We start from the raw sequence: 21,522 nt of genomic DNA on the forward strand, positions 1-21,522 counted from the left end.
CTAATCTTCCTCATCACCCCCAAACCCCCCTCAAACCCCAGCTTCTCATCCGCCTCCTGCAGAAAAACCTTCATCCTCTCCATATCTATATACCTAATAATCGCACAAAAGCTCCTCTGGTCCAACGACCACCCGCCGCACGTTCCGCTGGATACGATACCTCCTGTGCTTCTCAAAGCCAGGCGCGAGAATTGATCCCATGCGCTTTGCCAGTCAGAGGTGGCGTTGGCTTGAGTAGGTGAAGGTGCGGGGAAGGAGAATGTCAGGATGCAAGAGACGTTAGATCCATATGAAGATTTCGTGAATGCATTGCGACGGGTGTTTTCCCAATTCGGGAAGACGTAAGAGCTGGTCGTGATAGGCTCGTCCGCGAGAGCTGTCCATGATTCCTGGAGGGCTTGGAGTTGTGGGGATTGTGAGAATTGGGTATGGAATTCCTTGGCTTTCCAATCTTTGTGGGTGAGTCTTAGTTCAGTGATTGCTGGATTTGTTTTGATTTGATTTGAATGGAAGGAGGGGATTAGTGATGTCGTATATAGATAGGTACATACCTATTACCAGCTTCACCACACTCGGTACGTCGAACAAACGACCCCACCATACCAACCCTGTGCCCTCATTCTCTAAATACGTGCGAACGGTATGCGCCCAGATCTGTCCCTCTTCGCTGCTATCACCGTCTTCTAGGTTTTTGCCTACGGGAATATGAAACGTCTTGATTTCCGTGAAGGCGTATTCTTGTGCTTTTGGCTTGGGCTGTCCCGTAGCCGTTCCGGGGGTGACGGGGGGGGGCGCCGCCGAACATGGTGGTTGTGCTTGCGGGGTATTTTTATAGTACGGAAATGGTTCTGGTTTTTCCTTTGAGCAATGAGGTTCAGGTTGAAAGGAGATGGATGATAATAATGAATGGCAAGAAGTCTAAAACTTCAATCGCATGTGACGTGTCATGTCGGGGTGAGAGGCGCAATCAATGCTGACGCTTCGTCATTCTGGTGTGAAGGATTCAGGACTAACAATATTGTTAGCTAATATCGTTCAATTAGACTATATAAATCCTCTTAGGAGCAACCAAATTTATGTTGCTTATGCTGATTATTATGGGAACTAATTACGAGTAGGTGATAACATTGCAAGTTGGGAAATTTAAAATTTTAGTTACCAAGTAGGTGTTGTCGTCAGTCAGAGCTGGTGGAGCTGGTGGAGGGTGAACAAAGCTGACTCAGGAACACATGAAACACGACGTGAGGGTGAGTAACAAACCACCCAGGTAGTAAGTAGTAGTTGAGAAATCTGGATGGTTGATTTTAATGCAAAGCATCAAGTGCAGCACCTTGTAATGGCTAAAGATTCCCTTTGAGCGCATCACATATCAAATTCCCCATCTGAAGTGTCGTTCGCGAAAGACTCCTTCTCGACCCTCTCAGGAACCTGCCTTTGTGGGCTGCATGATATACCCTTCAAGTCACTTTCCCAGTGATCCCATAAGACAATGAAATCCATATATCCTCCAATTTCTTTGCCCCCACCGAACCAAGGAAAATCCGGCTCGAAATCCGCTCCCCAAATCCGCTCGCAAGTTTGCTCGATGTCCTTCCAGATAACTTTCTCTATATCAAGGCGCGACGGATGCCGATATCTGGAGCGGGGGAGGGAAGGCTTTGGGAGAGGTTCTTCGCTCACCATGCTCTGGGTCAGTTTCGTCATCTCGTAGAGTCGGTAGAGATCCTTGAGTCTTATACTAGCAAGTTTCGATGGCCAGCAGCTAGGTTCGAGCTTCATCAACCCCCATACTTGGTAGTAGCCGCGTATAAAGCGCGCGCGTTCAGTTGGTGTCAGGTGCGGTGGGTGTCTGATTGCACCTGGTCCGTAAGACTCTGGAACGGGATAGCCACCACCTGTTGACTCGTTAGATGCCGACTGACCAGACTGGATGTCGCTGATCGATCTATCATTCCATACGACTTACATTTGACTTTGGAGACGATGTCTTCTTCGAACTGCGCCATTGCTCTCTCTATATTGCGGGCGTTCCGTACCATGGAAAAGACGTCGTGGACAGAGAGCGGTTCCCCGACCGCGGGGCCTCCTTGATCTCCTAGGAAAGCGCGTGCATACTTGACGCATGAGATGCTTCGCGGCGCAACTCTGTTATATATCGTATTTGTATTCTCTGACCAGATCTGTCTGAATCGATGAGAGGTTTGCGCTAAAGCAAACACGTCTGATAGGAGAGGAAGTTGGAGAAAGAATTTCGTGATTAGCTCTTCCGGCAACGATAGCAAAGTATCACGGTTCTTTGAGATCTCTGTACTTGACGGAGAATTCATGATACTGGTAGGCATGAGTGATATGACTGTTTAGAGTGGAAGGCCTCCAAGTGGTATAACATAGAATCGTCAGGTCCGACGTCTGCTGTGTATGGGAAGATGGCGAGAAAGCTCACGGTACGGATAGTGATCGATAATCATGACATTCACAGATCCCGAGTCAATTTGATGCCGTAGCCGTACCAGCGAATTGCGCTGCATCATGGGTACCTTGTGCTACCGTAGTCATTACAAAGACCAAAGGATTTTATTATAACCAGGTTTGATTTGTTTCCGTGAAGGATTCGAGTTTTACCATATAAGAGAGTATTTTCACCTGATTTTTTAAGCCCATTACCTTTTAGTCTCTTGGTACTTCGGATTCGGATTCCCTCCCGTCTTCGCGCGTATATCGGATCCCTTCTCCCTCTTGGCAAATATAAATGACCCTAAATATAGAGCAGAAGACCACCTGGTGGACATAAAAAAGTTTACATGCTCGGTTACTCTCGCAATTCCTTATGCTTAATATTAAGCTTCGGTCTACAGAATCCTCATTATATTCGTAAATTAACTATAGGTTTCCAGAATCTACAGTATACTAAGTAGTCCTCCGTTCCTCCGTTAGTGTCACTGACCAAAGCAAAACACATAGCAAAATAGAACACATGACTAAGCTAGACCACAGAGTATATAGCTGGATTCTGACAATAGTCGTAGCGTGAACCAAAGCGGATTAAGTAGAGCGCTTGGAGCTTGGAACTTGGAACACGTCAAGAGTTCCAATTGCGCTGCCTATTCTATTTTAATCGGTATCTTACTGTACTGTACTAGTACAGTATACGATTAGGATATACCTTAACTTAACCTGCTTGTCGTTCAGGCTACCAATCAAAGAGCCGTAGCTATCATACTAGGGCCTTGCTCAGCCCTTGTAAGCGACTAAAGCTTGAACAAGTTGGGTATCCATTTCGTCCAAGAACTATAACTACTCCGTATCCGTATTCGAAGGATTAAACGGCGGAAGCTAATCATTGGGCTGACTTATTTAAGGTTAAGACTTGAAACATGAGACTAATACAGTAATGAGTTACCAAGTAAGACGGCCCAGTGAGGTCGGGCGGATTAAGCGGGGCTTGTGGCACCGCGAGGCTTAAACATAGAGGCTCCAGTTTAATTCTTTGCGGCTGACAGGACCCATACACTCGAGTATACAGCATCTAACTTCTCTGTCAGTACTGTACTGGCGGCGGCTCATTCGTTCCTTCAGGATTGTCCATTCTCATTAGATGCAAAAATAAACCATGGTCTGTTCACCGAACCATGGCGGAGGCTTGTCAAGTTGTCACTCATGTCCGCATTCCTTTCTCGTAGTTCTAGAACTCGTTTTCAACCGTGTCGCTATATGTATGTATATAATCTCCTTCGTAGTTCTAACTTTCTAGAACCCATCAGCTCATCTCGTGCCTATCTCATTCCTTTGATTTGATTTTCACTCCAACGCTCTTTTGGATCTCAATATGCACTTCTTTGTCTCTCCGAAGCAATGTCTTATATTTCTCCCCTTTTTACTGTCTCTACCGATTGATACCCTGGCTTTCAAGTATGATAGAAGAGCTATAGGATCTTGTGCTGACGATGAAACTGGAGAGGAGGCGTCAACCTTGGATGCCCCGACCAGTAAACAAGCAGCTGGTTTAGGTGTCGAGTTTGAAACTGCACAGATCCGCTTGGGGAGCGCATCGGGTGATTGTAGTCCAGCGGACACAACTGCTTCGAAGGGAAAGGTTATTGGTGGCCGGCAAGGCACGAATTGGCAACTCACCACAGATGTGTTGGAGAGGAACATTCTTGACGCGGAATACATCTTGAACGGGAAAACTATCTTGATTGGCAGTGGAGATGCCGCGAAAGCAGCGGCGGCTGTTGCGGCTGACCTGGTAAGTCTGAGAATTGGAGTCCCCTTACAAACTTTCTAATAGTCTTGCTTCCAGGCAAAATGGGACCCATCAGAAGAAATGAATCCCAATTCAGTCAATATCGACGGTGCCCAGTGTAATCCATGGATGATTACTGATCCAGAAGAAGCTGGTGGCTCTGCCAATTTTCTTTGGGGCCCGCAAGTCACAGCAGCATTACCTCTAGAGGCAATCAGTGATTTGTTCGCCAGAAATGCGGCCAACCAAGTCCATGCTCTACTACCTAAACTTAATGGCCAAGGCACACGGGGCAGAGTATCCCAGCAGATGGTATCTGTTACCAAGGAATTCTTCCAGAGCAGCCCAAATGGAATCACTTCATCTGCTGTCAAGGATGATGTTCTCGGCTTCTTCTCACTCATCATGTCTTACGCGAAAGCAGCTAGATATGAGGACGAAGGCCAGAGCCCAAAAATGCTCACAACAATCATGCCTCGAACCGACTTCACAACTATTTTTGCTCAGGTCAAGACTGCTGTCCCTGGCACGTTATATGACATTGTGAAGGTTCTCGCTTGTTACAAGACTTCTGGTACTACTGTTGAGTAAGTTATCGAGTCATTTATGATCAAGTAGCTAGGCTGATTCGTTCTTTCTTATAGGATAGATACAGATTACTGCGGCGGCACCGTTCAAGCACCCATCACAGGAACTAAGATGGACGGCCAAACTTTTACTCTTACCTATACGGAGACAGAATCCCTTAAAGTTTCGGACTGGATCAAAAGCATTGAGAGTGGCACATTGCCTGATGCCCTCACAGCACTCGACGATAAGATTCTCAGAGGTCAAGTTGGCGCCCTCGGGGATACATTAGAAAACCTATATGGAACTAGCACCCGCGCTGTCCCTCTTTTCGAGTTCAGAAACCTCCAGAACGTCAAGTCGGGGGACTTCGTCACACGCGTTGAAAGTTACGAGCAAGCCATCATAGATTATCACAAGGCACATCTAAACGTCCCACGAGAAATCACCAAGACATTCACAAAATACCGGCATATCAAAAGAGATACAAATGGTACAGCTTGCCAATTTCCCGTATTAGCTGACGACACTTCATCAGCACATCTTACCACGACTGCGCCTAAGATTTCTTCGACGATACATTCTTTTGCCACGAGCGTGTCTAAGAGTAATTCGACGGCACATTCTACCACGACTATGCCTAAGAAAACCTCAACGACACCACCTGCGACCACGACTAAAGCTAAAATGCCAACTTGCTATCTCCAAGGACAGGATCCAGATGAGGGCATTACCGCTCAAGGATGTGTGTGCGACTCGAGCACACTCCCTCTAATTACCAACACAGCCTTTACCGTCATGGATGAGAGTTGTTCATACACAGCTATGCCCAGCTCTAGCGTCGCCAATCCCATCACTATCGAAACGGAACACTATACAGTCAATTGCCAAGCATGCACACTTGTTGGCGGCATAAACGAAGCTCCTACATGCACATCCGTCCAAGGATGGTAAGATACCCCTTTTTTCACTTTATTGTTTTGGCAAGTTTCTAGATTCCTTGGAAATGCCTCGGAGCTTTCATCGGATTCTCACATATCTTACCTATTGATTTTATACTTTTTATTTGCATTGTATTGCCTTGAATAAACAAAGCTAACCTACCTTTCTTTATAGTACAACCACAGCCGCGGCGTCAGCCACCCCAACCTTCGCAGTCTTCCTTTCCAACAACTCGCTGCCCATCGGCGACGAAGGCAATGCGAATTCCGGTGCGGACATGCGCGATGCCGTATACAGCAAGCTGAGAGCGCTCTGCCCCGATAGCGCCAGCTCCTGCGATTCCAAAACAACAGCGGACATCGACGAGATCCCTACCGTCGTCGACGGCGGAATTGCATACGAGAAGCTCAGCTTCACGATCCAAGACAGCTCGTATGGCAGCACGCAAGAGCGCGACCAGATGCTCGCAGCAGCCGTCGCCACATGGCAGCAGGCCACGAGCAAATCGTGCCAGGTGGTAGAGTTCAAAGACGAGCCTGATCAGACGGCCTCAGGGTGTGGCACGAGCCCCGTGAAACGCAGCCTTCCGTCACGTCTGGAACTGGAACAGCGGAACGAGAGTCGAGCCCTGCTCGCTGCGAGAGCCCCGAGCATCGAGGAGCGCGTCTGCGATAATTGTGGTCCGATTGAGGAGGAATGCACTTACCATGCCACCATATGTGCCGGCCCTGACCATATCAATGCGGTGCTGGCCGGAAAGAACGGCGCGTATAGTAACCACATGGACATCCAACTTGGTTGGAAGTTGGATGGCGATAGTGCCTTTAACACATTTCTCTGTGAGTTCATTATCGATGGCCTGAGTGATGCAGCTATGGCACTCGCCCCGGAACTAGCTGGACCGGAGATTTTTGAAGAGGTTGAGTTCCAGAGTCTTTGCGCCGACGACGAGGAACAGGGAGGGACTTGAGGGATAGAAGGGCAACATGATAATAACACGGCGCTGATGTAGGGAGCGTTTTGAGCTCCTGTGTTCTAGCATATCAGGGAGGCTGGTTGAAAAATATTCGGATGTTTGTCATGTATAAAGTACATTTGTATAATTTAGGAGTTGATCGAGGCGCATTGTTAGTGGTTGGGACCCGCTTTGGTGTGGCATGGTATGGCCAGATTGCATATGATAGAGCATGTCTTGGAAATAGAACTATATATATACACCCTTCGGACATTCTCTCTCGTTTTTCACTTGCATTCTTGGACAGGATAATTGGTTCAATTGCCCAAGGCAGCGAGAGAGAGAAATCTCTAGATCCAAAGGTTTGAAGAGAACTACTGGCATTATTAAATGACTTTTGGCTCCCAAAGATACATTTTCTCGTATTTCATGATGCATTCCAATATCCTCATTGAAGATAAATTACCGGCCTCCACTTCTAGCCTTTTAGATCGTAACGTTCTCAATGCTGGACCTCAAGTGCTCCTGCTCATCCGCAACGCCACTGTACTTATTAATCCACCCCAAGACCTCTGTATGCCAGACCAGAGAGTTTTCTGGTTTTAGAACCCACTATTGATCCATTAGCCAAACTTCTAAATACTGGAGGGGGCAAAACTAACATGGTTCTCATCTGGGAATGTCAAGAATTTGCTGTCAATCCCCTTTGTCTGCAAGACGTTAAACGGAGCCAGTCCTTCCGCGATTGGCAGTCGATAATCCAGCTCGTTGTGGATGATCAAGTGAGGGGTAGCCCATTCTTTGAGATGTGCTGCTGGATCCCACTTCTCATAATTTTCTCGATTTTCCCACAGCGTTCCACCGAAATCGTGGTGCGGGAAGAAAAGCTCTTCGGAAGAGTATTGATTGAGGGTGCTGAAGACACCATCATGCGTGACAAGGGCTTTGAACTTGCGTCCTAGAGGATGTCCTTGGATCCAATTAACCATATAGCCACCATAGCTTGCGCCGAGAGCGACGGCTCTTGAGGTGTCGACGTAAGAGAGATTCTCTTCGATGTATTCAAATCCCTTAACAAGATCGACGTATGGCCTACCTCCCCAGTTATTCCTAATTCCGTTCTGAAAGTCCATACCATAGCCTGTGCTCCCTGTTGGGTTGGGAGTAACCACCACGTAGCCTTGCTCAGCAAACACGGCTGGATTCCATCGAGTTGACCAGCTTTCGTTCCAAGCCCCTTGTGGTCCTCCGTGGATAAGATATGCAAGTGGGTATTTCTGGCCTTCCTTGAAGAACGAAGGCTTAACCACCCAGGCATGCACTTTATAGTCTTCCGCACCCTTGTACCAAAACTCCCCAATCTGATGTTGAGACAAGCCAAAGGTCTTACCACCCTTCGCATTGGAAGACACAACAGAGAACTCAGATGTATTTGCTGGGTTGTGGATAGCGTAAACGCTATTGTCTACCAAAGAGTTGCTACTGATGAAAAGGTGGTTGTTGGGAAGTACCTTGACATCGGTGACAGTTCCATCACTGATAATAGCGGTTGGTAAATCTTTTGCATGGCGTGGAGAAGCCGGCAATTTGAATAGTTTCCCATGGCCATTCTCCTCAGCTGTCACATATAGCTCTTTGCCGTCCTTGCTCCATACAATGGCCTCTGGTCTCAAGTCCCACTTACCCTCACCGTCCTTGGTCTCGTAGAACTCCTGAACGTTGGAAAGGTCCGTGATATCAGGGACGAGAAGCAAACGTGGCTTGTCAGATTCGTATTGATCGCTCTTCATTCTAGCAAAGGCCACAGATTTGGCGTCAGGTGAGAACGCTGGTGAACTACTGTAGCCTTTCAGATTGCCGGTCTTGACTATTTGCGGTGAAGGTGCTTGTTCCTCTTTAAAGGTCCTCAGTGGTATGAAGTAGAGGTCAGTTTTGGTATGATTTGCAGGGTCCAACTTGGGATCCTTTGCAATGAAGACAATGCCATTCTTGCTTATATCATAGTCTCCTGCACCTCCGAAAGGTGGAACAGGTGATTCCAAAGAGACTGAATGACCAGCCAGCGCGTTCTTCAGCGGCTCTACATTTACGATGGATGGCCCTTTCGCAAGCCCTTTCGTCAACGTGGTATACCATATAGCACTCGTGTTCTCTGTCAGATATGCATCCCATTGTCTAACAAAAAGCTTGTCATAGACCCTGCCAGTCGACCTTGGCTTCTCTGCAGTTTCTGAATTGTATAGTTCTCCGGATGGTGTGGCAAGGCCAGTCACTGCAAGAGCGATATTTTGAGCATCGATTGGGGTGACTTTTATGTTGGACACTGAGCCATTAAACGTCTGGACTATTTCTGGTCTATTAGAATTAGTAAATATTCACAAATTTGTACGCCAGTGAACCTACTTATTCTCCAGGTTCTCAGCGTCTGCGAAGACAAGATTTGTGGTGCCTTTCTCTCCTCCTTTCAACCATAGGACGAGATTCCCTTCTCCAAGCCATGTTGGTTCCGACACACCCAAGTCACTGACTAGAAGTTTTGACTGTCCAGTCTTTATGTCCAGAACTCGGATTTCGTTGGTCTTCGAGTGTGTTTGGAAAGAGTAGGTCGATACCGTGAAAAGAGCAAGTGTTCCCTCTGCGTTAGGAGTTGCAGGTGTTCTTCGAGGGGCAGAGAGTAGCACCTTGGGCGTGAATTTGTTTGCACGGACTGTCATTGTGTTTAGGTTGCTCTGGATGATTGGGGAGACTCGGATCTTTGGGTGGGAGAAGAATTGGGAGCTTTGAAGCTTCGATTTTGCTCGTGAAGCTTCTCTTAGAAAGGAAGGTCGTCTGTATGTGTTGCCATTCGGAGCAGAGATGACGCCCCTCGCGGAACCAACCCAACCCCGCATGGAACGTAATACATACAGTAACTAGAAACCCATGTCAATGCTTCAGCTTGAGAAATGGAAGCGAATAACTTGATTGACCAGGTATATTTTATATATTTTATATAGGATCAAATATTTGTACAGATACTAAATAGCTAAGTATAGACTGCATACTATAATCTGGTTTCAAGAAGATGAGGCTATAGTTGCAAGGATCTGCAATGAGAGCTCAGACTCTCATAGCAGCCACGTCGGGGCGCGGCGCAGTCGAACAAGCCACAGTTGATGGATCCACCAGTTCTACCTCCGTAAATATATTTCGTATCCTCTAGCTACACATCTACAAACACAACTACTGAATAGCTTCATACTTCAACATTAATCTATTTGTAAAGCGTCATTCATCTTGGGATTAGGTCATAATAGAAAACTAATCGCCAATTGCCTTTCTTCGAAACTGCCCAAGCGCGGGTTTGCGCCAGCTCACTACTTACTGAACAACAATCACATCTGCCGTGCCACCATCCATCGCAATGGCACAATACTTCTTCGACCTGGTCTATACCCTGTCCAATTGCATGAGTTGTTTCCCCGGCTCTCCCCAGCTAAAGATCAACAATCGAAGCTTCAAGATTCTGCGGTTGCTTGGAGAGGTATGCATGCGGCTGGCATAACTCCTTAGGTGTCTTATTGCAAGCTGACATCATACGTACAGGGCGGGTTTTCGTACGTTTACTTGGTCCAAGATACCAGCAATGAAGCCCTCTACGCCCTCAAGAAGATCCGGTGTCCTTTCGGCCAAGAATCCGTTGCGCTGGCTATGAAGGAAGTGGAAGCGTACGCCTTGTTCTCACCCCATCCGAATATTATACATAGCGTCGACTACTGCGTATCTGCCGATCGATCAGACCCGGGCGCGAAGACTGTATATATACTTCTGCCATATTACCGACGGGGTAATTTACAAGATATTATCAATGCGAATTTAGTCAACCACACCAAGTTTCCGGAGCGGAGCTGATGGTGTTGTTCCTGGGTGTTTGTAAAGCATTGAAGGCTATGCACAATTATAAAGTTGGCGGCGGGCCTGGAGGCGTAAATAGCCAGAACAAAGCGAAGAGAGTCCGAGGGCAAGCAGCAGCGGCCGACCAAGAAGCCGCGGAAGAAGTGGAACTGCAAAGAGGGAGGCAGAGTGGGAGAGAAGTGGACTCAGATAGCGAGCAACAAGAGCCATTGATGGAAGGGGAGGTCACAAGGTCTCAGGAGGGCATTGCGCCGGGCGAGATTCGAGCTTACGCCCATCGAGATATCAAGCCAGGTAAATAGTCGCACAGGGCGCCAGAGGCTATTGCTAACATTCGCAGGCAATATTATGATCGATGATGATGGTGAACAACCAATTCTTATGGATCTGGGATCGCTCGCTACTTCACCTACACCAATCACATCGAGATCTATGGCCCTTGCGGTCCAGGACACAGCCGCAGAACATTCAACGATGCCATACCGCGCCCCCGAGTTATTCGACGTCAAGACAGGCAGCGTAATCGATACAAAGGTGGACATATGGTCATTAGGCTGCACACTATACGCATGTCTAGTGGGGAAATCGCCGTTTGAAATGCGAAGCGACGAGACCGGTGGAAGCTTGAGTATCTGCGTGTTAAGCGGAGACTGGAGGTTTCCAGACGAGGGCGCCGGAGGAAAGAAGAAGGCGAAGAACCAAGCTGGGCAGAGTGAGGATAGCGGGATCAGCGAAAATATTAGAGAGGTTGTCAGGAAATGCTTGAAGGTTGAGCCAGCTGAACGACCAGATGTGGAGGAATTAATGACGATAGTCGAGGAGGTCATCGCTGACTTGCCAGAAGATGGGCCTTCATAACATGGATGGTTCCTATATTGTACAATATATTTTCTTCAGCGTTCTGATTTGAAACCAGGGGAAGCGCTCCCCTATATTTCCATATCGAGGCGGGCATTGAGAGGTTTCCCAGTTCAGCGGAAGCGGGAGATAATGCACTGGTTTTGAACTTTCGCTTGTGTGTTCTGAACAAGCAGCTCTGTAGGTAGTATATGTGTATGTGTTTGTGTTCAATATGGCGTGATATCTGCAATAAGCCCTGGGTATCTTAAACTCCCGCCAAATAATCAAGCAATATACGGAAATGCCAAGCCCAAATAAATCACTATGACCTTGCACCAACGCGCCGCAATAGTAGCTAAATGTGCCAGCCAGATATCCTAAGACATCATTGTTTGTGTAGAAGCCCGATCAGTTCTCCGCGGACATAATCCATAATATTTCTCTAGTTCTTTCTTCTCTTCGCACTGGGTCCTATGTCATCCTCCTCCTTTTCAGGGATCAAGCCCGCCTTGACCAATCCGTCCTCAACATCCTCCCACCAGCACCTAATCTCGACCATCCTACCCTTTATCGTCATGGAAGGGTGAAGATTCTTCAACACCGCAATCAAGGCCTTCTTATCTGCCTCGGCAGACAGACCAGCAATGAAAGTATTAACGAACCAGACACCTTCCCCGCCCTGGCGATCATACTCGGGGTATTTCTTGTCGGTGGCGATGTAGTAGGACAAGACACTGCCAGGACCTTGCATAAGACGAGGAAGCTTGGATGGAGTAGGTTTTGCGATTGGTGGAGCCGGAGGAGCGACATTGGCGGCCTTGTTTCTGCGAGTTTGGTAGGTCTTTGAGTGAGTAGTTGAAGACTTGCGGTTTGCTGCCCGCCGGTTTGGTTTGGGGAGGGGGTAGGAGCAGGAAGTTCAGCGTCAGTTGCAGAAACTACTTTGGCTTGGGCCTCTGGCTGAAGTGTTGTCTTGGAAGCATTGCCGAGTATCGCGTTGAGAGAAGTTGCAAGCTTGCTAGTTGATGCTGCAGTTTCCAAGTGAGGATCGACACCAATCATCGGAGAATTTGTTTCGTGGAGGTGTTGATCGCGCTGCAAAGTGAATGCTGTAGCTTTTTGAAGTCTTTTTTGATGGTCTTTTTCCAACATCTCGCATTGAGCTTCTAAATCAATCTTTGTGAGTAATGATCCAGTTAGAACGACAATAAACTCACCATCCGGGGCGCGCAGCCCAGAGAATTGCAAGAGTGGCTTCATGCTAGCGATCTCCTTGTCCAAGATCTCTGCTTTCTCCTTGAACTGTTGAAGCTCATTCTTGATCGGCTGAAGGCTCGCATCTATAAACGGCTGACGATCGTTCCTGAACTGTTGAAGCGTAGTCTCCAATTCAATATTCCTCGCAATAAGCGTCTGGACCGAGTCCTCAAAGTCTTTGAACCTTGCCTCGAAGACGGCGGGCATTGCTTGACTTGAGCGCCCAATTTCCTCTATCTTCTCGAGGAGTACATTGTGCTCCCTGCGAAGCTGGAACTTCCACAACTGGTCTGCACCGTACAGCGCCGCTGAACCTAAGTCCGCCATGGCCTCGTGGGAACGCTTCGAGTGAGCTATTGCAGTTGGGTTTTGCCCCGTCAATACTGGACAGATGATCGACTGATGTGCCAAGGTCGACTCGACGGGGAAGATGTGGATATGGTTGTAGAAAGTACTGGTATAATATGGAAACGGGGGTGAGTGAAGTGGACGTGGATGTGGATGTTCAAAGCCGGCTTCGCTTGATCAAAATCCACGTGCGTCGCGAAAGGGGGAGCCGATGGTCACGAAAAGCAAATAAGCGACATTTATTTTTATGAATTTTTTGCATTTTGCGCTTTCTATAAGAATGAAAGCGTCTATCATCTGTTGGTCTACATTCGTACATTCGTGACAAAGCGCCAGAAATGTATAAGATGCGGATCCCATTGATAGAAGAAGCATATTCAATGCCCCAGCAATCCCGAAATACAGAGACAGATAAAAACCGAAAAGCACGATGCATCAACCAACCATCTAGTGTTGGAAATGCCATGTTTTGACGCACAAAAACCGACGAGCTACACGCTCGAATGCAGCAACTTTTGTGCCGCAAATTAACCCTTCCTCACGCGCCGGGCGAACCAGCAACGCTCACAATCACTTCCCTCAATAGGGGTCTCGACCTCGATGCCTTTTTTCAACACCCCAGATGTCGAGACTGTGATTTACCAAAACTTTTAAATGAGCTAAGCAACGCTTAGATGAGGTCGGCAACGTTCATTGGCATCTCCTCAATTTGAGTGCTGTAGAACTGCTCAATCTCTCTCATCATGCGCACATCCTCCGCGGTAACGAAGTTGATGGCAACACCCTTCCGTCCGAAACGACCACCACGACCGATGCGATGGATGTAGTTTTCGCGGTTGGCGGGAAGATCGTAGTTGATGACCAAGGACACTTGCTGGACATCAATACCACGGGCCAAAAGATCGGTGGCGATCAAGACACGAGATGAACCGGATCGGAACTCCTTCATAATCAGGTCACGCTGACCCTGGTCCATGTCACCGTGCATGGCGGAGACAGTGAAGTCACGGGCAGTGAGTTTGTCCGTGAGCCAGTCGACCTTCCTACGGGTGTTGCAGAAGATAACGGCTTGGGTGATGGTGACGGTCTCATACAAATCGGAGAGGGTGTCCAATTTCCAATCCTCCTTCTCGACGGCAATGTAAAATTGCTTGATACCTTCGAGGGTCAGTTCGGCCTTCTTGACCAAGATACGGACGGGGTCGCGCATGAACTTGGTGGTGACCTCAAGGACGTCTTGTGGCATGGTAGCGGAAAGAAGGACGACCTGGGTGGATTGAGGGAGGAGCTGGAAGATGTCGTAGATTTGCTCGGTGAAACCGCGCTTTTGAGATTGTTAGTAAAGGCACAAGCATAGCATCGTGAAAACTTACGGAAAGCATCTCATCGGCCTCGTCAAGAACGAACATCTTCATCGAGTCGGTCTTCAAGAATCGTCGTTGAATCATGTCCTGGACACGACCTGGGGTACCGACAACGATTTGGGGACCTTCCTGAAGAGCCTTCATGTCATCACGAACGCTGGTACCACCGATACATGCGTGGCACTCAATGTTCATGAAATCACCGATGGCGATAACGACCTTCTGGATTTGCTGGGCCAATTCACGGGTGGGGGCGAGAATCAGAGCCTGGCATTGCTTGATGTTGGGGTCAAGCTTTTGGAGAACGGAGATGGAGAAAGTAGCGGTTTTTCCGGTTCCGGACTGGGCTTGAGCGATGACATCGTGGCCTTTGATGATATCAGAAATGAGTGTGTGAATTGGGAATTTTCAAAACCTACCCTTGATGACTGGCATGATAGCGCGAGCCTGAATAGCGGATGGACGCTCGAAACCGTAGGCATAGACACCTGCATGCTGTGTTAATACTGTCTCTGCGCAAAACTTGCATATTATATCATACCTCGGAGAAGCTCAGCCTTGAGGTTCATGGTATCGAAAGAATCAACTGTCTCGTCATAGTTGGACTCAATTTGACCTGCGCGAAAGGTTTCATCAGCATTCATTCTTGAAACCTTTGCCGCCTCCACAAATGGGGAGCGGTGTGGTTTTCAATGAGGTTGTCAAATGCTCACCTTCTGGGATCTCCTCGAGACCCTTATCAGCGGAAGCCATGATTGCGGGTTTTGATATGAAAATCTAGATCGCAGAGCTGAGCCTGGGATCTAGAAATGCGATTGATTGAGGGTGGTGGGGTGGGAAAAGTGCGCAGGTCCTCTTGGAGAGACTGCGACGATGCGAGTGCTAGATGTGGTGTAGAAACTAAATGCCAAAACTCCCGAGAACGAGAGCTGAAAGGGATCTAGTGGAATTGGTGTGTATGGTTGTTTGTGTTTTTGAAGTGGTTTGATGGAGGGAAGGGATTTGGTTGGGGAGGTCGACATTTAATATCATGGAAAATTATTTTTGATCGACGCTAACACAAACTTGTCTTATGTAAGCGAGAGACCTCCTGTTGCCTCTCATCTCCTCTGCCTGCTACTAAACTATACCTATGCTACATTCATTCTCTTTCCTTGGGTTGTTCGGTTCACTTTGACATACACGGTCAACCACCTGCTTGTGCAATTACTCATTGGATCCGTGGCAAACCGATTTCCGCCTCCCTCATTGGTGTTTCCATTGCTCGTTCGGCTTTCTATAGTAGCGCCACTTGCCATTGCCACGAAAACCATTTTTCTTGGAGCCTTCCAGCAGCGCACTTTCGGCGGCAATATTTTGCCTCTCAGCCTCAACTACGCGGCCTTCGTGACCAGAACTGACGCAGAGTCAGGTATGAAGGCGGCAAAGCTTCCAGGTGACTCTGGTTCATCTAACACTCTGGACATTCAGCCTAGTGGCCTCATTAGGATTGACTCACTACATATGCCTCGAGAGGAGTCATCTCTTTCAATCCCTCCCCATTCGTTGGGCATTAAACCCCTGGGAAACAAATATACTGCAACAAGCGATGCCAAAGATTCCATTGGCTATTTTCAAATATTCCCCGACGAGGTTTTGGCCATCCTTCTGGAGTATCTTGAAGTCCCCCAATTACTTGTACTTGGTGCGACTTGCAAGTTTCTATATGCCTTTTGCAGGTCAGATGATATCTGGAAGTCTTTGTTTATCGAGTAGGTTCTTTTTCCTATTTCAGATTGCCTACGTAGAAGCTGTATTGCTACCTAGGAGCACGATTAAAGCCCGAGCGGACCTGACCCAGGGTCAGGGTGCCCTCGATGATCATGCAAAGCTCCCACCTTGAGCGAGAGGCCCAATGACATATCTTTTATTTCATTTCAAAGGTTGGCTCGATTATGTCATAATGTGAGTCTTAGCAGATCTAGCAAAATCGTCCGCGAGCATCGAGACTTTGTAGTAACAGCGGTGTCATTTGAAGCATAAACTTATATTTCACACATAATTGGAAGTCAAGTGATGACAGCTTGTTGAATTTATGTTTTCTCTGCTACTCCGGAGTCGCTGTACTTGTTTTCAAAATTAAATAACCTTGCTAATGAATCGCCCAGATCACCACAATCCAAAGCCGGCTCCTTCGCATGGCGCGGCACCTGGCGCTCCACGCTTCTCGGCCTAAACCATGACCAAGTCTCCCAAATACAATGCAACACCGTATTCTCAGATGTGCTCTACCGACCTTTTCTATGCACACACACATCTTTAGCACGATTCGCCTCCAACATCCCTCTCGCAAATGCCATCACACGCCTCGAGAACCTCTCACCAACAGAGTTCTCAGAGAGCTGGAGTAACAAGCCTTTCATCCTCACCAAACCAATTCGAGAATGGCCTGTCTACAAGTCGTGGCATGCAAGCAGTCTTTCGGACCAGTATGGAGGTGTCAAGTTCCGAGCTGAAGCTGTAGATTGGACGCTCAACACTTATTTGAACTATATGTCGGACAGTAGCGATGAGAGCCCGCTTTACCTGTTCGATCGAAGCTTTGTCCAGAAAATGAATCTCCAGATCAGCAAAACGCAGCCTTCACCGTCATACTGGATCCCAGAATGCTTCGGTCATGATCTCTTTTCTGTTCTAGGAGATCAGCGACCCGATGACAAATGGCTCATCATGGGTCCAGCACGGAGTGGCTCGACATATCACAAGGATCCGAATGCTACCAGTGCGTGGAATGCTGTCCTAAAAGGTTCCAAATATTGGATTATGTTCCCGTCGAATGCTTCGGCTTCGCCGCCACCGGGTGTGTATGTGTCGCAGGATCAGAGCGAAGTTACGAGTCCGCTGAGCATCGCGGAATGGTTGCTAGGATTCCATGCAGAGGCTCGGAAGACTCCAGGATGTGTAGAAGGCGTTTGTAAGGAAGGAGAGGTCTTGCACGTGCCGAGCGGATGGTGGCATTTGGTCGTCAATCTGGATGCTGGTATTGCCATCACTCAAAACTTTGTGCCGAGGAGCCATTTGGCGGGTGTTCTTTCGTTCTTAAGGGACAAGCCTGATCAGGTTTCGGGATTCAAAAAAAGTGTTACTGATCCTTACGGCACTTTTGTCCAAGGCATGCAAAGTCAGCACCCTGAGCTGCTGGAGCAAGCTTTTGAAGAGCTGAAGAGGAAATCGGAGGGTAAGAAGCGGAAGTGGGATGAGGCGGTTGGTAAAGAGAATGGCGAGAACAATGGTGGTGGATTTAGCTTCGGCTTTGGAGATGACAGCGATGAAGAGATACCTTGATCAGATACAAGATATAATAGGACATATTCTGTACGCACACATTTCGATTTAGTATCAAGTCTCATCTCCAAGCTCCGCATATCAAAGCCCATAAACATCTAAGTCTATGTATGTGAACACCAGAGATTGAAGGTCTCAACCCAAAATAACTCCAGTGATGATATACACCCCGTGAACTCCCCTAAGGTCCCCCTGCCCATGCAATATGCTAAAACGCCAAGTTCCACACCTTCCCATCCCCTCACTTCTTCTGGGCGCCAAAATTCGTCCGAACCTTCTTGATATCCCTCTCTCCCTCACTATCCTCTCCACCCTTCTTATGTTTCTTGCTATTTCCCCCTCCACCCGCCCCCGTCCGACTGCCAGAAGTGGCACTCGTAGGCGTCGCATGATTCGAAGCACTATCGCCCTTCACAAAGCCCGTAGACACCGGCGTGGGTGCCGTCGCAACGGGCGTCGACTGAGCTGTCGGGGCCGGTGAGTCCTGTTCCGCGTCAGTTTATTTCTCTGCTAGCACATTCCATGGTCCGTCTCCACGGATCATCCAGCCATATAACAAGAGATAATAAGAGGGCGACATGGCATATGAAAGGGCAGGGGACGTAACATACCAAATCCGTCCTAAAACTAATACTACTCCTCGTAAACACCCGATTCATATCCTGCGCCTGCCCCCTCCTCCTCCCCCCGCCCGGCGCAACGCTCGAGCCCTTCGTATACGCATCGAAGCCCGTGATGATATTCCCCTGCGGCGTATCTTCCAAATACTCCGTCTCCTTCTTGTAGATCGCGTCTTCGGTTGCCTGCAGGTTGCGCTCGAGGGTTTGGCGCTTGGCCAGCAGCGCTTTGAGGCGTTGGCGCTCGCGCTCGTAGTATGGTTGGCCAGGCGCTTCGTTGCTAGACACAGCAAGGGCGTTGGAAGCGGCGGAGGCAGAGGTGGAGTTTTCGACCATGGCTGTCGTAGAGGGGAGAGAAGTTGGGGTGATGGGAGGAATGCACGGAGGTTTGAGGTTATTCGAAGCAGAGTTGGGAGACGCGCCTGCGCCGAGGAAATATGACGCTTGGGCCAGGTCTGACGCGATAAGGCGGTCTTATCGAGGATATTGTGAAGTTGACTGGTTCAAGACGGGGTTTTGTTTATGTATCATGAAATTCAACTGTAATAATGAGACTAAAAGTCTCCTCTATAGGGTTCTACTAACCACGATACTCGTAGCCCGTGGTATAGTGTGCACCTTGGAACGAGCATTCATCAACCCAAATCAAATAAGTTCATGTCACACGAACTTTACCTTTTGATAATAAATTTACAATTGATAAATACTCTTTAGAAGTAATGTTTCCAAAGAATGGAAAAGGTCTTTTTGAACTATAGCTATGGTTTTGACTTTCCCTGATATTCCAAGGGAAGTGGTAAACGAAGAATGGATGAGACCTCAATGAGTGTTAGCTTGAGCTTTCATAGAGTCAATACTCGATTTCCTCATCTTCTTGATCTTGTCCTTTAATAGTCTCTCCTTCAATACACTTGCTTGCCTCCGCGGATCTTTCATCTTCATCTGGATGCCATCAGATATGTCAGCCTCGTTGAAAGCACACCAAACAGCCCACAACTTGGGAAGAAAATACGTTTGTAGTATTACGAAGCGTTACCAACCTCGGTAGTTACCGCAGGTCCAGCACCCCCAATCTCCTTCTCTCTAGGCGGGGACCCTTTGTCGTACGGGTTATCTGAATCAGCTGACCTATTCTTTGTATCAACAGGTGAAGAGACTGAGGAGGAACTACGTCTTCTCTTGGACGGCTCATATCGCTCTAATGATCGCCGGCGTTTTCGATCCCTTCCACCACGACTTCTGCTTCTTGATGGACTACGACGACGGCGACGTGGCGGGGTCACATTTCTACTTCTGCTGCGAGTCAGCCGTCGGTCTTTACGAGTGGTAGTGCGAGTCTCAATCTCATCGACTGGAGTATGCGATATCTCCATTCTATCTTCACTGCGAGAAACTTTGCGAATGGGAGTACGGCTGGCAGACCGTGATCGGGAAGTTGAAGGCGATCTCGATCTGGAGGTAGAGTAACGCCTGGATCTTCTTGGCGGAGATTTACTAATAGACTCGGAGCGGTTACGAGATCTTCTTGGGGGCGGAGATGGGCTAATAGAATCAGACGTTGCTCGTCGGCGCTTGGGTGGTGGCGTGCGAGAGGAATTGGAAGGAGTTGGTGATCTGCGACGAGCTCCACGATCAGGGCTTCTTCCTCTGTCTCTACCTCCCCTACCCCTATAGCTGCGCCTGTCTGGTGACCTGGAGATGGACCGGCGCCTGCGCGGAGCAGGAGACCTGGACCTTGATAATGAGCGACGGCGGTTTCGCGCGGGCGAACGAGTAGGAGAGCGCGAGGTGGAACGCGAGTCTGCCAACGGACTGGGGGATTCAGATGTGGGCAACCTTCTTCTTTCATCACGTCTCGGTCCACCTCGTCCAGGGGGCACGTAGGTGTCAGTATCTCTTCGAAACGACCCTCGCTCTCTGGAATCGGGTCGACGCCGCGGGGGAGATCTGGAATGTCTTGGGCCGCGTCTATCGTAGTTCCGTCCATTGCCTCTCCCAAAATCCCGGTCATTTCCTCGGCCAAAATCTCTGTTTCTATCATCGCCTCGTCCTCCACGCCCACCTCTCCAGTTGTCTCCCCCTCCCCTTCCAAACCCACCACGACCACGATCTCCACGTTCGGCTCGCTCGCGATTCCTGACATTGTTCGTTTCGCGCTCTCTTAGTTGATCTTCTTCGCGTCGTTGACGAGCCACCTCTGCATCTTTCTCGGCTTGGATCTATATGAAGGTTAGCAATCTAACTGCTTGCATAGGGAGTATGAGTCACCTTTTCTTGAATGAGCTCGAGCTTTTTGGCCTCGAGCAACTCCTTTGGAACACCCTGGGGGTTGGTTTGCGCGCTCAAGCAAAGCTTCCATAATTCTTTACAGAACGGAGCTGTGTCTTTGTCGAGGAAGCCTGTCAATTGAATCTGCATCTTCTTGATGTCGGGCTGCAGACCGTTAGCTATAAGTTGGTATCAAGTAGGGATCGACAACGTACAAATCGCGCTCCCTCCATAAGATTATAGCAGAGTTCAATAACCACATCATCATCATTGTTGAGGATCTCCGCGATCTTGCCAGCGATCCATCTGCGAACAGCCGCTGTCAGCTTCATCTTTCCGGTCCAGGACAATGTTATAGCTTACTTTTTCATTACCTCAACGTTCACCTTCTGCATGTCAACCTTCTGGCTGAACTCAGGAGGAAATTTGGTTGATTTCAACAGCTTTGCATCGACTGAGCTGGCCATGATTTCTGTTGTTGCGCGTTCGGGTAGAATGTACCTGGTGGTGTTGTCGCGATGGGGTTCAAATTCCAAAATTCGTCACTGGCTGGGCTGGCAGCTTGGCACGCCAAGTCTGCGAGAACGTGCCCGCTCCGCTCCGCTGCAGTACAGCTGGCTTAAAGCAGTGCCTCCCCTGTATTTCTCCCTGTAAACCAACGGGCACTCATCCCACCAGCCGGATCCATTCTACACAAATATCTACGACCATGGCCTCAAAGATCTGAGAATGAATCATCCTTAGGAGGAATTCCCGAGCGAACTGTGGTTTATGTAGAAAACACAAGTTGCGGGAAGTTCTCATGCCAGGCCAATGAAGGGAGCTCTTTCAGTTCAACCGAACTGTTAACCCTTTGCTAATGTTGTTTGAGACAATTCTGGAATTAAGGATATGTACATGAGTCTC

At 48.4% G+C, this 21,522-nt stretch overlaps 6 protein-coding genes across 6 annotated transcripts; 2 read left to right on the plus strand and 4 right to left on the minus strand.

Moving 5' to 3' along the window:
* Positions 1-7,193: 7,193 nt before the first annotated feature.
* Positions 7,194-9,598, minus strand: DPP5 (Dipeptidyl-peptidase; the record flags this gene model as incomplete). The annotated part of the gene is made up of 3 exons (XM_031153466.1): positions 7,194-7,319; positions 7,370-9,062; positions 9,111-9,598. The coding sequence occupies 3 exons, from the start codon at positions 9,596-9,598 to the stop codon at positions 7,194-7,196; spliced, it is 2,307 nt and encodes a 768-aa protein (XP_031002065.1).
* A 512-nt stretch (positions 9,599-10,110) lies between these two features.
* On the plus strand, positions 10,111-11,459 carry ppk13 (Serine/threonine-protein kinase; the record flags this gene model as incomplete). The annotated part of the gene is made up of 4 exons (XM_031153467.1): positions 10,111-10,230; positions 10,293-10,533; positions 10,581-10,895; positions 10,942-11,459. The coding sequence occupies 4 exons, from the start codon at positions 10,111-10,113 to the stop codon at positions 11,457-11,459; spliced, it is 1,194 nt and encodes a 397-aa protein (XP_031002066.1).
* A 2,254-nt stretch (positions 11,460-13,713) lies between these two features.
* Positions 13,714-15,160, minus strand: tif1 (ATP-dependent RNA helicase; the record flags this gene model as incomplete). Its single annotated transcript, XM_031153468.1, has 5 exons — positions 13,714-14,367; positions 14,417-14,775; positions 14,827-14,895; positions 14,949-15,023; positions 15,121-15,160. 5 exons carry the CDS (start codon positions 15,158-15,160, stop codon positions 13,714-13,716), a joined length of 1,197 nt encoding a protein of 398 aa, XP_031002060.1.
* Positions 15,161-15,820: 660 nt separating this feature from the next.
* Positions 15,821-17,731, plus strand: LHYA1_G008549 (F-box protein; the record flags this gene model as incomplete). The annotated part of the gene is made up of 2 exons (XM_031153469.1): positions 15,821-16,158; positions 16,555-17,731. The coding sequence occupies 2 exons, from the start codon at positions 15,821-15,823 to the stop codon at positions 17,729-17,731; spliced, it is 1,515 nt and encodes a 504-aa protein (XP_031002059.1).
* Positions 17,732-17,972: 241 nt separating this feature from the next.
* On the minus strand, positions 17,973-18,819 carry eaf6 (Chromatin modification-related protein; the record flags this gene model as incomplete). Its single annotated transcript, XM_031153470.1, has 2 exons — positions 17,973-18,215; positions 18,343-18,819. Coding segments are annotated over 2 exons (720 nt in total), but the record flags the coding sequence as incomplete, so codon positions are not given.
* Positions 18,820-19,370: 551 nt separating this feature from the next.
* Positions 19,371-21,083, minus strand: LHYA1_G008551 (PWI domain-containing protein; the record flags this gene model as incomplete). The annotated part of the gene is made up of 6 exons (XM_031153471.1): positions 19,371-19,641; positions 19,743-20,376; positions 20,447-20,567; positions 20,617-20,781; positions 20,832-20,922; positions 20,980-21,083. The coding sequence occupies 6 exons, from the start codon at positions 21,081-21,083 to the stop codon at positions 19,371-19,373; spliced, it is 1,386 nt and encodes a 461-aa protein (XP_031002058.1).
* Between the last annotated feature and the right edge of the window lie 439 nt (positions 21,084-21,522).

This window comes from Lachnellula hyalina, assembly GCF_007821495.1.
Source record: "Lachnellula hyalina strain CBS 185.66 chromosome Unknown contig00191, whole genome shotgun sequence".
NCBI lineage: Eukaryota > Fungi > Ascomycota > Leotiomycetes > Helotiales > Lachnaceae > Lachnellula > Lachnellula hyalina.